Source organism: Periplaneta americana, chromosome 12, assembly GCF_040183065.1.
Source record: "Periplaneta americana isolate PAMFEO1 chromosome 12, P.americana_PAMFEO1_priV1, whole genome shotgun sequence".
Lineage (NCBI taxonomy): Eukaryota > Metazoa > Arthropoda > Insecta > Blattodea > Blattidae > Periplaneta > Periplaneta americana.
Genome location: NC_091128.1, coordinates 56,136,822 through 56,152,510, shown reverse-complemented (window position 1 = coordinate 56,152,510; position 15,689 = coordinate 56,136,822). Strand labels below are relative to the sequence as shown.

General features: G+C 36.2%; 2 protein-coding genes across 10 annotated transcripts in view; one reads left to right on the top strand and one right to left on the bottom strand.

Moving 5' to 3' along the window:
• TyrRS-m (Tyrosine--tRNA ligase, mitochondrial) overlaps window positions 1-2,467 on the top strand; it is a 29,023-nt gene extending 26,556 nt beyond the window's left edge. For all 4 annotated transcript variants that reach the window (XM_069841372.1, XM_069841370.1, XM_069841373.1 and 1 more), the window contains 2 exons: window positions 667-792; window positions 2,033-2,467. In XM_069841372.1, coding sequence (XP_069697473.1) covers window positions 667-792; window positions 2,033-2,070 — 164 coding nt within the window. In that variant the 3' untranslated portion in view covers window positions 2,071-2,467. The remainder of the gene's footprint in view (window positions 1-666; window positions 793-2,032) is intronic.
• Window positions 2,001-15,689, bottom strand: part of l(2)41Ab (lethal (2) 41Ab) — a 70,532-nt gene continuing 56,843 nt past the window's right edge. For 3 of the 6 annotated variants that reach the window (XM_069841365.1, XM_069841364.1, XM_069841367.1), the window contains 3 exons: window positions 10,989-11,183; window positions 4,833-4,991; window positions 2,001-2,403 (listed from right to left, as the gene is read on the bottom strand). In XM_069841365.1, coding sequence (XP_069697466.1) covers window positions 2,170-2,403; window positions 4,833-4,991; window positions 10,989-11,183 — 588 coding nt within the window. In that variant the 3' untranslated portion in view covers window positions 2,001-2,169. Of the gene's footprint in view, window positions 2,404-4,832; window positions 4,992-10,984; window positions 11,184-11,668; window positions 11,908-15,689 lie in introns of those variants that run through there. The other 3 variants (XR_011335246.1, XM_069841366.1, XR_011335247.1) reach the window with 3 other exon arrangements.

Below are 15,689 nucleotides of genomic sequence, written 5' to 3'. Positions count from 1 at the left end.
TAACTCCATCAATCTTTGAGTGTTCTTTAAATATTAGTCTGTAGTTATTAACTCGTATCATTGCAAATAATTTGTATAAGCATTTTTGTTTCTGGCCAAATGGAAGAAAAGACCTCATGACCTTAACTTCGCCAGAATAAATAAATATCATTATTATTATTATTATTATTATTATTATTATTATTATTATGTGAGATGATATTCATAAGGATTGCAGGATACACTAAATTGACCACAAGTGGTATGAGGATATCGTGGAGGAACTCAAGGCTGAATCAGTGATGGAATACATTTGGCGATATCAAGAAAACTGGAAAAATTACATCAACAGAATGAGCAACAACAGATTTCCAAAGGCAATTTTAAATTATCGACCGAGGTGAAAAAGATCCATTGGCAGACCTCAAAAGAAATGGATAAAAAACAAGTCCGTAACAGGCCACTTGGCCTAATACTTGTCATGATGACGACGATTATTATTATTATTATTATTATTATTAATTTAATAATAATAATAATAATCACATGGTAAATCCTTGGCTTCATCTCTGCAAATACTACTTACTGTCGCCAATTCCATAGATGCTAAATAATTTAGTAGCTGATACAGCGTCTTTAAATAACCTACTGAAATCCTAACTCATATCACGAACTTCTTTATTGTAGGGGATGCAGTGAGAATTATATCTGCTGGAGGATTTTATATTAACCACCAACGAGTAACAAAGACAGACGAAGTGTTAACTGATGCAGTACATATTTTACCCAATAATGTCACATTGATTAGAGTTGGTAAGTACACTATACACATAAAAATGGTTCCTCTTTATTTGTTTCCATTTGTCTGATTTTGAATATGATGTAATGCTAGTAATTTCATTATTTCCCTATTTATGTTCTTTTTTTTTATATTTTCCAAAAGTTCAAGATTGCCCTATGTTGTATATCAGTGCATTCAAGTGGGAATGGTGGTGTTAACAATTTTTCTGGAATAGATGGAGTACTATAATCCTTTTGTAAAATGTTTATCTCTTGAATAAATTCAGATTGTGTTACTAACTTCCTAATATGTTGGTCGAGCTTTCCAGTAATTATCATGTGGCAAACAATAAAAAAGCCCATTTTTAAATTTCATATTAAACATTGTCATTTAATTTAATAATTTGCATGACTGTTATTGATGTTGATTTTACAGCTTAGTAATTATTCTAAGAGCTTTTGAACAATTCTTGCCCCCTAGCAGCCTCGAGCTGATGCTGCCCACAATACACTCCGGCACAGATAGACTCTGCCCCAAGATGTGCCAAGTCACTGTACAGATTCCTGGGATGGACCATACATAAAAAATCCCTCGATCTGTCATGGAATTAACCCTTAAGTTTTGCTGGCCAATACTGGCTCATTCCTACGGAGTTATTTATTTTTTTTTATCTTGATACGAGGCACAGTCCAGTTCTTTTTAAAATAAATATTACTCGACGAAAATTAGACCACTCATATTTTCAATAGTTGCTGTGATAATAGCAATAAATCTCCTAATAGTCTGATATTTGTTCTGATACGTAGCTTCATATCTGAAGTATTTCAGTATTTGTTATCTAACATAATTGCACATGTGTGCAGAAGTTTACTGGTATATCTTTTACATAATCTATGCTTATAAGTTCAGAAGTATTTGCATTGAAGAAAACTCGTATCTCGAGATGTAATGTTGAGAGAGTTGTTGTTTAGTCAACTGTCCGAAGACAGATTGTAACGTCACAAGTGACACCAATAAGGCATCACTCATGAGGCAACTAAGTCAGGAGATAACGGAGTAGAGTGGCCAGTTCCTTTCCCCCTCCATTGCATACATTGCTGATTAGTTATTATACTAATCAGACTTCAGATTGTTGAGATAGAAACACTAGAAATAAAAACCCATAATAATAGTAATTTGTCTTTGTTTCAGGCAAGCAGTTGAGAATTCCTATCAAGGAATAATAAGAGAAGGCAGAGAGTAGAGTTATTACATATTTCTTTATTGTTTCAGGCAAGAAGAATTACTACGTTGTCAGGTGGTTAAAGTGAATTTGTGTAAGATATGTAAGAAGTTTCATATTTATAGACAAAATATGTAACAGTGCACAAAAAAGTTACGTGAATTTGAATGTGAAGCAAGAAGGTGCATCAAGCTGGTTTTAAATGTAGTGTATTAAAAATCTTCATGAGTGGCAACTTTAGTGAAGGAAAGTCTGCAAGTAGAGATTCCACCATAGAAATCAGAACACTGTTTGTTGCCTTCAGACGCTGCATCTCATTGTCTAGTGTGTGTTCATTACGGAAGAGTAGATGATGACGTCCATTCTTCACATCATTGTACATTCTGACTTTACGTTGTCTTCGCACTAGTACTTCCAAGTTCTGTGAACAAATATGTGACTAGAAACAATAAAAATGTCTTTATTTGATACTAAATGAAAGCAAATTGTGTTCTGGATTTACACCTGTACATATTCCTGCATTAACCCATTCCTTTTAGTTTCATGCACAGAAATCTCTTAAGTATCTCTCAGAGGTGTGTTACAAAGTTCCCCTTTGTCACCTACTCTTTTCAATCTATGCATTGACCATATTTTGAACGAACTTAGTGAACACGGCATGACTACACAGTATGGATTTAACTTAAGTCCATCTGAAGATCAATTAACTGTAATGGGCTTCGCAGATGATATTGTTATCATTGGTAAAAACAAAAAATCCGCTTTAACACTCTTCAATCACGCAGTTCAACAATTCCATGAAATCGGACTAGATATTAACATTAACAAGTGTAAAGGCATGTGTATTAAAAAGGGTTAGCTGTTAGAAGAAAATTTCCACTCTCGTCTGGAAATGAAATAGCTGGTTTGCAAAGAGGTGACTTCATTTGCTATCTAGGAATCAATTTTTATGACGAGATTAATTTTGATCCTCTTTCAACATTGTCTAAACTAAGAACAAATGTAGAATTGCTTATTCCTTCACCACACTTACAAGCGGATAAAAAATACAACATCATTAACACCTCAATCTGTCCTAGTCTAATATATCCATTTCAGACAGTGCCTCCAAAAAAAATTTCTAATAAATTCATAGGATGCAGATATTATGATAAGGGGTGTGCTGAAAGAAATACTGCAACTGCCTAATGACCTTCCTACAGATATGTCGTATACAGACACAAAATTCAAGGGATTAGGTTTATTTTGTTTGTCTTCTTTTATCCGGACATGTCCTTCTTTTCTATGCCTTTGTCTGGGGTCCGGGCGGATTTTAAAAAAATCAAGAAATGTTCTCCTTTTCCTAACTTGTATGCCTCATATTTTGAAATTATCTTTTTCAAGAAACTTGCTTGTAGGTGGCAGCAGCATCGACAGAATATACTCTTTGCCAACGATCATAAATTCATAATAACTCTCTTTGTTCCCCCTTGTAATGGTCATTGCTCACAGATAGATGGTAAATAGAGAGATCGAAGTGCGAATGTAAATCTAAATAGACATTTTCTGTCCTCATTAATAATAATTATAGTTCCCTTGACTTTCATATGTAGCTAATTCTAAAATGATTATTATTATTTTCATAATTATTTTGTAATAGAATAGATATTAACATACTTTTAAGTATGATATAAGCCTAAATCTGTATTGTAAATATTTTGTAATAAAATACTGTAGATATTGACGTAATTTGAAGTATATATAAGCCTTAGCCTAAATCTAAGTACGTATTTTCTGTCCTCTTTTTTCGAACAATGTCCCCCTTTTTGAAGCTTTGTGTCCTCTTTTTATCGATGTGAATCTGGTCACCCTACATTGTCCTAAGTATGTTTTTTTTTTAATTTTAGTTGGTTATTTAACGACGCTGTATCAACTACTAGGTTATTTAGCGTCGGTGAGATTGGTGATAGTGAGATGATATTTGGCGAGATGAGGCCGAGGATTCGCCATAGATTACCTTGCATTCACATTATGGATGGGGAAAACCTCGGAAAAAACCCAACCAGGTAATCGGCCCAAGCGGGGATCGAACCCGCGCCCGAACGCAACTTCAGACCGGCAGGCAAGCGCCTTAACCGACTGAGCCATGCTGGTGGCCTCCTAAGTATGTTACTTTTCATATTAAATGGCTGGATACTTTACAAACAGACCTCACAATTAGCATGTCAGGAAACAGGGAGAGTGGTACATCCCTTTTTCCTGGCTGATACAAAGCGTAAGAAAAAACAACAGAGTAGCAACTTTGTTGAAGAAAATTACTCTTACTCCCTAAAGAAAATTATGGTTACAGGTCTCTTCCTCGGAGCTATTCCTAAGTTCTTTGTTAGCAGAAGAGGAAAATACAAATTAAGTAAACAGCTACAAGATGACACTATTGTCACTATTATTAAATATTCTGTTGCTATATTTCAGCACCAACTATATGGACCACATAACATTTAAATTTAAGTTATGAGCCAATGTAACCACAAACACATGAATTTTAATTAACTTGTGCATTATTCTGTGTTTTTTGGCAAATATTCAATAGATTTAGGCTGTATTAAAAATTAATAATGATTAACCCTTCAAATAACCCTATTACACCTAAGATACAGTATTACATGATAAATAATTGAATTTATATGTAATCTACAAATAAAAACTGTATGTAACTTTCTTCACATCGTTTATATTTCACGGGATATTCTATCAGTAAAGGCTGGATGCTGAAGGGAGATATAGGACTTTAATGGGAATCTGAAAATGGTAGAATAAACAGGAAGTGATGCATGTAACAAAAAAACTACTTAAAAACATTTTTATTTTTACCCTTTGTTTTTGCAGTTGGCCTTTCTCGAGCTGTATGTCCAATGCTTTGGTTGCATCTTGCACTTTTTGTACTTGTTCTTCTTTACTTTTCACCTGTTCAACAAGTTCACTGTTTCGTTTTTGAACATCTCCGATATAATGATCCGTGGACTTTATTTCCTGCAATAGCATGAATTTAAATAAAATAATATACATGGCAGACGAATAAAATAGTGAACTCCGTCATTTCCTTTTAGGTAAACAAAGTTGTATAGAATATAGTCTATTGTTAAACATTTTGTATAATGAATATTTTTTATGTTCCATGTTGAATCTTTCGTACACTACTTTTAACACTTGAATATAAATAATTGATTAAATGGCGATCTTACTTGTGTTAATTATGTAAGCATGTGTGGCTTACAGCTGTTTCGGTGCTACTTGACACCATCCTCAGAGCCTAGGCCACATGTGCTTACATAATTAACACAAGTAAGATCGCCATTTAATCAATTATTTTTTATGTATTGAATAATTTCAAAAAAGTAAACAATAACTAATGGTAATATGTATATTAATAGTTATTTATGGTACTTGTGAGGTAAGTGCATCTTTATTGCACGAGTGGAAAGATTTAAGTACGAGGCATCAGCCAAGTGCTTAAATTACACGAGTGCAATAAAGATCACGCTCACAAGTACCATACGTAATTTTATCCATGACCATAACGAAAAATTATGTTTTATAAAAGAAAATATGTTGAAAATAAGTCCTCATGTAATCACATACCATGGCATGGATTTTAGAATCAATACGTTACTAGGTAGGTCATGATGTAGGAGGCCATGATTAGTAAAGAATGGTATCTAAGGCGTTGGATAAATAACAAATTATAATTAATTATATAATTTTAATATATATTTTTTCACTTTAAACTGTATTTTCGTCTTTTTGAAGTTTCAGGGATTATTTAGAAGTGTTCACGGAACTAATGTGATTAAAATAATTTCACATTTTACTTCTGTAAACTTAAGAGGAATATTAAAACTTAATTAATCATCGTGTCTGTTTAGCTCAGTTGGCTAACGCGTGTTGTTTTAAAATCCTATAAACCCAACTTCGTAGGTTCAAGTCTCCTCGCATCCCAAAAGGTAAATTATTACAAAATTTTAAAAAGATGCATATTAGATATGGATGTAATGTACAAATTACGACGTAGCAGATAGAGAAAAGAGAAGGAGATTGAGTGTATGTAGGCTATATTTAAGAAATGGTAATAAAGAAGTACAGGTAGTGACATCTAATAACTAATATATTAACTTCTTGAGTAATAGTTCAATGGAAAAGTATACGTGTATACCCGGGTACTAGGAAAATACTAATGAACTGTGAGATAAAGTTCAAACTGTGAGGTAAAGTCTTTATCTCACTAGTGAAATAAAGTAATGTTGAATAAAAGCCTACTTTACAAACGCAAAAGTATTTAGTAAAGGCATGTTTTTCGTTATGGTCATGGATAAAAGATATTTTAGGACATACCGGTACAGCTTATGCAATATTATTCAACACTAATGGGGCCTATTCTAAGTAATCCAATCTTTTATGTAAAGTAGGCCTACCCAATTTTCTGAGTCATTATATTCATATCTCACAGGCTTACAGAATTTAGGGCTATGTATCATAGGTGGAGATAGAATGAGTTTCTTGTGAGGGGCACAAGAGGATGATAAAATAAGCTAATTCATAAATACGTATTCTTATCATGAGCATATGAATGTGCCCACAAGCATACAAAAGACAAATACATATACATACACAATGAAAAAATAAATATTCATTATGCTCTCTGAAACCTATACCTGGGTAGCTAAGTACCTACAACAAAATGTCAATTTATCAAATAAATATTATCGATTTTTGTTAACAAGTTCCTAAGTGTGAATTAGAGAGCTGTGCTGTCATTGATTTTTAGGATGATTCATACTGGTCCGTTTATCACTTGTATCATCACTAGATGTAGGCTGAATGTCATCACTCACAATAATCCACAGTAATAGCAGATGCACCAAAACACTATTATCCATAGTATTAGCAGGTTTTTCATTATTATTAATACGTTTACTTCCATTTTGTTCTATAGTTTTAGAAAAGGAATGGTTATCTTGCTATCGCGAACTCATTGCCACATAAAGTGAACTGAATGAACTCCTCCTAGAAAATATTCCAAGCTTGTCTCAGTTCTTCATTACCTATACTACAGAGTAGCTGCATAATGAATGCCTAGAGATATAGCCTTTATGTAAACGTTAATTTGTATATTAATTTGCAAATAAACTTGTTATAACTAGACCATGGATCTTTAGGAAAAAAATCTATTTTTCTCTTGATAACATCATAGTATTTACATATCATATGAACATTTATGCTTAAAAAATGCTATTTGAGAGTGCCTAAAACAGCATATTTTAAATTTTTTCCCTCCTTTTTTTGTCTATTTCAAACTAGACAGCTAATTTTTTATTTTATTTTTTCCCTCGTTTGTAAAGTACTATTTAAAAAGTGTAAGAACTACAACAATGACCTCTCTCTCTTTCCCCCTTCCCTCTCCTATGGTATGAACCGCATGGCAGAACAAGGGTGAATTTTCCAGTGTCAATAAATTAATCTCTACAGCAAAGAAAGTGTTAATTAAGGATACAGGTTTTCAGAGAATAGCTCTCAGAAATTCTTCTGCCACCTCAACAAGTTCTTAATCGATGGAGTACATGGTTAAATGCAGCAGAGTACTACAGTGAACATTTCTTAAAGATCTAGAAAGTCATAAAAAATCTACCTGAGGATGCTTAGGTCCCATTATACGTTTCTTGTGGCAATCATTTCAGAATTGGAAGGCTCAGGGAAACCTATCTATGAAAATATGGGTTTACTGGAGGAGTTCAAACAAAAAGTCAAGAAAGTGCGGGAGGAAAAGTGCGTACAAAAATGGAAAATGTTTTACAAAAGAACAAGGGCCTGAATGAATTGTGTGCAGCAGCAGATATTCTTGTGGGGAAATCCGGCATAGTTGATTGCAATATTTCAGTTGAACATGTGCCGAAATTGAAGTACGTCCCCATCACATTCTTTTTCTGCTTCTAAATTGATTTTCACTGACAAGCGTCAAACTTTTTCTCTAGAACATTTGGAGAAGCCAAACTATGGTTTGAAGAGTTGAAACAATTTTTGTGGAGTTTTAAATGAATTTAAGTGTATACATATATAATTTTAAGTGATAGTACCGGTACTTTGACAAAGTTTAATCTTTTGTATAAACACAGTTTGGACACTCAAATCCTATTTTTTTTCAGTAGGTATTTTACGACGCTTTATCAACATCTGAGGTTATTTAGTGTCTGAATGAGATGAAGGTGATAATGCCAGTGAAATGAGTCCGGGGTCCAACACCGAAAGTTACCTAGCATTTCAAGTCCTATTTCCTATAGATTACAACTCTATGTTTAGAATGCTGGTTTCTCTGCCTTTGTCAATAAATTTGCTAATTTGTTAACACTGTAGCGGTACTGTATTTTTTTAATATCTATAGTGTTTTCCTATCCTATACTTTTAGAACATATTTTATGTTTTATAAAGCGTAAATCAGGTACTGAAAGAGCTTATTTTAGGCTCCGAAAACACATTTTTTAGGACCTAAAAATCCGCAGTCTAAATATAACTCCTCAGAATTATGGTTTCTTCATGCCTAATGCTAGAAAGAAACCAGCCTTTGTCACTCTGACATCCCCCCCCCTCCCCCAACATCTCCGCCTTACCATTCAGTCTGATTGCAAATGGTCTAGTACTTTGGACTCCAGATCTCATCACAAGCAGATGAGAGACAATCATATGAATACAAATACACAGACAGGCGGAACTGAGAAAACCACAAAATTCATACCTATTAAAAGATGCTGAAATCCCTTATTTTCTTTAATATTTATAGATAGAATTTTTATCTGTATTGCACTGCTTTTAGTTACATTTCAGAGAGTATCTTCATATTTATCCCCTTCCCGTATATTTTTATATTTAGATTAATTTTACTATTTTACTATATATCATAAAATTCTGTTAAAAAGAAGTAAGTTAAAATCATCAGTACCAGTTGCAGAGGACACGGCCCTGCAGTATATATTGACTACACTCCAACTCTGGCTACTAGCAACAGGCATCTATAATGAACACCAATCAAAATATCCCTCATTTCTCGTGAAAAACAACAACTGAATAGACTACAGTGGACTTTATGTTGTCAGGAAACAGCTGGATACATTAAGAAGATTGATTGATAAAATTCTGTTAACATCCAGCATTACAAACATTTATAAGGCTGAATATTTCTTTAGTACTTTTATCTTAATATCATAAACGAAAAAAGTATTTAAAAAATATTCTTTCAAAAATATAAACAGAATAATACACAAAACATGCCATTTTTGCTACGCTCATGGGATAGTGCTCTTTAGTACAAGACCTACTGACAAATTTTGATGAAAAATAGTTCTTATTTTTAATATATTTTACAACTGGGCCCATATTATGCATAGGTCATATGGGCCCAGACCCAGGGTGGCAAATTCGTAGGGGCGGAAAAATAAATGTTCGATATGTTCCTACTTCGCAGATGCCTACTTAGATAGTGGCAAATGTTAAGTTGTTGTTACATGCCACTTTTTTTCTCTCTCTCTTTTCTTTTTACAGTTTGACTGCTAAATGTTTAAGATTTGCATAAGATGCAGGGGGCGCAAAATTTTTTCGGGCCCATGGGCATAGCACTACCTAAATACTAAGTTTGGATAAAAAGTAATGGCAACAGTTCGATATTTCTGACATGGCTTTATTCACAGGGGTACAACATTTACGTACCATCAATATATTCGCCCCTCCCCCTTATTTATTACCTTTTGCCAAATGTTTGGAAGGCGTCGTACACCGTCAGCACATCCATCTTTGTTGATGTTCCGTATTCACCGCCCTATAGCACAGATAAGTTCATCTCTGGTATTGTACCGGGTCCCTCACAGTGGTTCTTTCACTTTGGTGAAAAGATCGTAATCGCATGATATTGGATGAGTACGGTGGATGTTCCAGAATCTCCCTTTGACAGCGGTGCAAGAGGTCCTTGACAGCAGCAGTGGTGTGACTCCTTGCACTGTCATGAAGAATGATGGGGTTCTGTACCACTAAGTATCGTCGTTGTCTCCTGAGGGCTGGACGAAGGTGGTGCTGCAGGAACCTGCAGTAGTAGTCCGCGTTTGCCGTCTAGCTTGGAGGTACAGCGTGGTGCAGTATTACCCCATCAATGTCATACGCCACAATGAACATCACCTTCACAGCACTTTGTGTAGGGCACACTTTCTTCGGACGAGAAGAACCTGGATGCTTCCATTCATTTGATTGACGTTTCAAATTTGGTTGGTTCGTATGAGCGAGCCCAGGTTTCGTCCATAGCGACGATTCGTCCAAGAAAGTCGTCATCTTTCCTTTGGTACCGGTCCAACAAGGCCTGTGCGACTGCATAGCGGTGCCATTGTTAAACCTCGGAAATTTCATGGGGTATCCAACGCCTGTAATTTTGTGGTAACCCAGAATGTCTTGCAGAATGTGGAGCACAGTTTTGTGACATACTCTGACTTATGCTGCTAACTCACGTGCAGTCCATCGGCGATCAGCATCCAACAGGAAATCAAGGAGTTGAACTGTGTTGTCCTCCACGTGAGGTCGTCCTGTACGGAAGTTGTCCTGAACGGCATCCCTGCCTTCCCGGAATGCTTTATCCCATCATGCCACTGTGCGATATGGCAATGCTGCATCGCCACATGCTTCACGCAGTCCCTGAAAACATTCTTGTGCACTACGACCTCGTGTCACTTCAATTTTGATCCAGGAACGTTGCTCTAGTTTTGTAAATGTGGTCTTAGGGCGCTCGCACTATCCCTATGAAAGTCAACGTTCTACACACTGCAGTAGATTGACAGAGTACTGTTGCCGCTGGCTGCACTAACTCATCTAATGGTCCTTGTTCATGTCCACACAGCTGACAGCTCTCGAACGCACCATCGTCACATGACAGCAGTGTTGCCATAACTTTTTATCCAACCTATGTATGTTTACAACAATACATTAGCAGTAATTACCTACACTGTTTACATGTTTGATTTTGTTGCGAATATCTTCCAGCTTTCTCTGAAAGTTCTGACGAGTGTTGTAGCTTCCTTTGTGAGTCTTCCTTTCCCGAGCTTCTGTTTGTTCAACAATTGCATCACGTCTCGACACACAATGTTCTAAGTCACCAATCAACTTCTCCTGAGCTTTTCGCAACTGTGAATATCTTACCTGTACAACAATAATATTACATTTAATTTACTGATAACCATAAATGCAAGTGAATGCATTACTTTGTCTCCTGTTGGAGAACAGATGAAAATGAGAGAAATGGAAGTTTTGCTGCAGATTCACAGCTGTGCATGTTACCCATTGACATTGAAAATAATTGCCTCTTACTATTTATAACATCCTACTTGACTGTGGTGTAATAATCATGACGAAGATCTCGAACACATTCTCTATACTGTCCACCCATAAACCACAAAAGAAGTAAATTAAAATCATCAGTACCAGTTGCAGAAGACACAGCCCTGCAGTATATATTGACTACACCCCAACTCTGGCTACTAGCAACAGGCATCTATAATGAACACCGATCAAAATACCCCTCATTTCTCGTGAAAAACAACAACTGAATAGACTACAGTGGACTATAGTGGATTTTATGTTGTCAGCAAACAGCTGGATACATTAAGAAGATTGAATAATTTTACCTTAATGGTACTCAATTCATATTGGAGTGGTTAAATGGCAAGTTGTAGCCGATTTAAGTGAACACCATATTTTAACGTTTTGGTGGCTACTTCATTCACACACAACCCCCAGAATGTCTGGAGGACCACACTGCTGTTGGTTGACGGGTCCACTGGACCTAGTTGGGAGGTCTTGTTGATCACCAGCTTTCCCTCCTTAAGCCACTGGAGGACGATTTTAGTGCCATAGCAGGTCAGCACTAGGAACAGAAAAGTAGAAAGGGTAGAAAGGAAAGTGACATGAACCCTTAGGCCTCGAATGCTCTAATACCGTCAGGGTCGACGAAAGTAAGAGTTCAGTCAAAGGATTGGATAGGAAAGGGTAAAGAGGGAATTACGTATTGAATAGAGAAAAATTATACCAAATTCAGTCATTAACTCATCGAGCTGACCAGTGCTAATTGATGAGTCGCTCCTCCCTTTGGTTCAGCTTGTAAATTATGCTTACTAACAGCTGCACCAAGGGAAGGTAGGGATGGGACATTGGGGGTGCTATTGATAGACATTACGCTAGCCCACGCTACGAGCGTGCTAAACAGGATTCATATCATATCATATAGCTAACATTGGTTTATGAATACGAAAAGCGTTAGTTTGCTGATCATCCACCAACAGCCTGCGCTAAGAATGTCTATGAATACGGCCCTGGGTATTTGTCCAGGTTGGTTCCTTAAAGCCTTCAATGGGAAGGATTAATAGCTCTCCCCCCTGTAGTCGGCAGATACCCTTTTGCAGCCATGCTAAATATATAAAGTACGGTATTTAAATTAAACAGTAGTCTTGCTGCAACAAAGAAATCTGAATAGTATAGTTACAGGATTCCCAGCTGTTTAAAATGTTTCTGGTGTTATATGCACAGACGTTTTAAATAAAAGCATCAGTTCATGCTCGATCTTCCTCAGAATAGTGGTGTGTAGTAGTTTTAGATAGTTATGTCGAGCAGAGATCGCAATGTGACTAGAAAATTCTCATTGACTGCATTAAAAGGAAAAGGAAAGAAGAAATAGAAAATTAAAATGAATCTCTGCCTCTTCTCAGGACGTTTTTGCTTCAAGATGGGGCCCTGATCTATTACTGTGAGAATCAGGACTCTTGAAACTGGCTCCAGAGACATCTAAATGGAGTTCTACATGGGGACAACCTTGACCTAAACGTGGTAGAGGCTGAAGACCTTCCTAAGCCAGTTAAGGTGGCATTTAGGACCCAGGATCTAACAACTGGTAATCCGAAAGTGCTCTTTAAATGCATACACCTGCATTTAAGTAGTTGACAGGGGTTGAAAAGTAGTTGACAGGCAGTCTGATTGTAAGGGGCAGCAACTAATCTTGTTAATTGATCAGGAATCAGCTGCTAAAATCATCAAAAGTGGACTGGCTTTAGTACAGTGGAGAGGGGTCTCTTTAAGATCCTATCTGACCCCAGTGAAAAGACAGGTAAGGAAGAACAGGAGGCAGCAGATGGGGAGGAGGATTCTCCGGAGCCCTTGAGTGTTGGGACCTCTGGGAAGATTTCATTTCAGAAGACTACATAAGGTAAGTATTTTGATTTGTTAATTATGAAAATAATTAAAATCAATTTACAACATTGTAAGGCAGCTTCTGCCATATTGTGCAAAAAGCTAGCTGGGGAAAATATAGACATAGCTCTCATTCAAGAACCTTGGATATACAGAAGAACTCCAATTATCCGAACTCGAAATATCCGGATTGCCAATTATCCAGATCACAGTTTGAAATTGTTTAGTCAAAGAAAGTTGTATATGTTTAGTTTTTTTTTATTTCATGTACTGTACTACCATACGTAAGTAAAGTTCTGTTCTGTATGGAATATGAAGAGTTCTTATAATTTTAATCCATTTTAAATTTTATTTTGTTTCAATATATGTAACTTAGTTCATTATAAACCGTAGGTTTATAGTCATTTCGCAATTTTAATACATGCAGTAGCTTACTACTGTTGTTTCTCGATTCTTTTCATTTCCAACCCAATTATCCGAATTCCTGCTTATCCGGATGATATTAGCCCCTATTAGTCTGGATAATTGGAGTACTACTGTATTAGGACTTTATCAGGAAAGTTAACTCTACTGAGGGCTTTCTCTATGGTCTCAATACTGAAAATTCAAGAACTTGCATTTATGCTTTGATCTAAGTGAAGTTCTGTTCCAGGCATGTGATAACTTATTGAAACGTCGATAATGGAAGGGGACAGAAAGAAAACTTTATTGTGCTCATCTCCATACCTTCCTTATGATTAACCAACCCGCCATTGGAGACAATGAGAAGATTAATCTCCCACTGCAAAGAGACTTCACAGAGAAGGGAAGTTATCGACATAATGCTAGGGACTAAATTAGTTGAGGAACTGGCATGTACAATCAGATAATTCAACATCCGATCATTGGTACATCTACTTTAGAATCAAATCACAGATCATTAATCCAGTGATCAATAGGAATCCGAGGAAAACTGACTAGGACGGATATAAAAGAACCTATCAGCATTGATATCGGGTATCTCCTGAAACATTCATTCTACAGTAGATGTGGAGTTGGCAATTGACAGTTGCAACAATCCATTCTCCTATCCTATCCTATTACAATAAATGTCAAGCAAAGATTGCTGGCTCGCCAAGAGTTAAGTGAATTAGATGAAAATCATTAAACTTGCAAGAATAACTAGTGATTGGATCACCTATTGGAAACAACTCACCAATTACAATAAAGCCAATCATAAAAGCAAAAGGCAGTCATGGAGGGAGCACTGTCAGGAAATGGAAAGCATTTCTGCTAGTGCAAAACTTATGAAGCTAATGACCAAACATGCTCACAAGATAGTAAGCACAATTAAACTATATGAAAGGAACTAAAATCAACTTAAAAACAAATTTCAAGTTCCCATATGAATCAATAAAACGAGTCATAAAAAGAATAAGTAGCAGCGAACAGGCAAAACATCAAAATTCAAAATGGAAAGAATAATTCAAAGATCCAAAACTAATTCCTGATCTACCTTGAAAATCTGCCGTGGCCATGTTTAGATTGATTACTGGTCATGATTGCCTCAGTAAACACCTCCATCGTATTGGAGTACTGAATTCACCTAAATGCTTACTGTGCACCAGAGAAGAGGACTGGAGATGGAGCACCTGGCTAATTGTGAAACTCTTAGGACATTTGTGAACCTTCCATCAAAATATTGGGAAGCAAGAAGGATGATGACTTCATTGTTAAATCCAGAGCATTAGATACACACACACACACACACACACACTATATGATGACAGTTATGGTCCAGTAGCAAGAGTACATTTCCCGGACTTAAAAGTAGTAGACAATGATCAACAGACTGATCAGGGGCGACCAATTCTGTGCTGTTTATGTTGGAACAGAGAGGATTGGAAGATTGGAACCTGGTCAAGGATATGATCAATATCAATAAAGATGGGCCATTAATTCATCTGAACCATATAAATCAGCAGGACCTGATCTGATCATGCCTGCACTGCTGCAACAGGAAATTGACTCACTGCACTAACTACAGGGACTGCTCAGCCTCTGGTTATGGTCCAGTAGTTTAGAGACAGACCAAAGTGACATTTAAATCCAAACCTGGGCGACCTAGCTATGCTGAGGCCAAAGCACATCGTCCAATAAGCCTCTCTTTCTTTCTTCTTAAAGCATTGGAGAGATTAATGGATAGATGTATTAGGGACAAAGTACTGAAGGATTTTCCTTTACATAGGTACCAATTTGCCTATCTATCAGGTATCCACAGAAGCAGCGCTTCATCATATTGTCTCACCCATTGAGAAATTTGGTTTTTAAAGAAATTGTCATTGAGCATTTCTAGACATTGAAGATGCATTTGTCAAAACTTCATGTGAAGTGGAGTCAAAAGCCATTCCAGAGCATAAATGTACTAACACTCATCTGTAGAAGGATATATTTTATGCTAGAAAACAGACAAATTACCATGAGCCT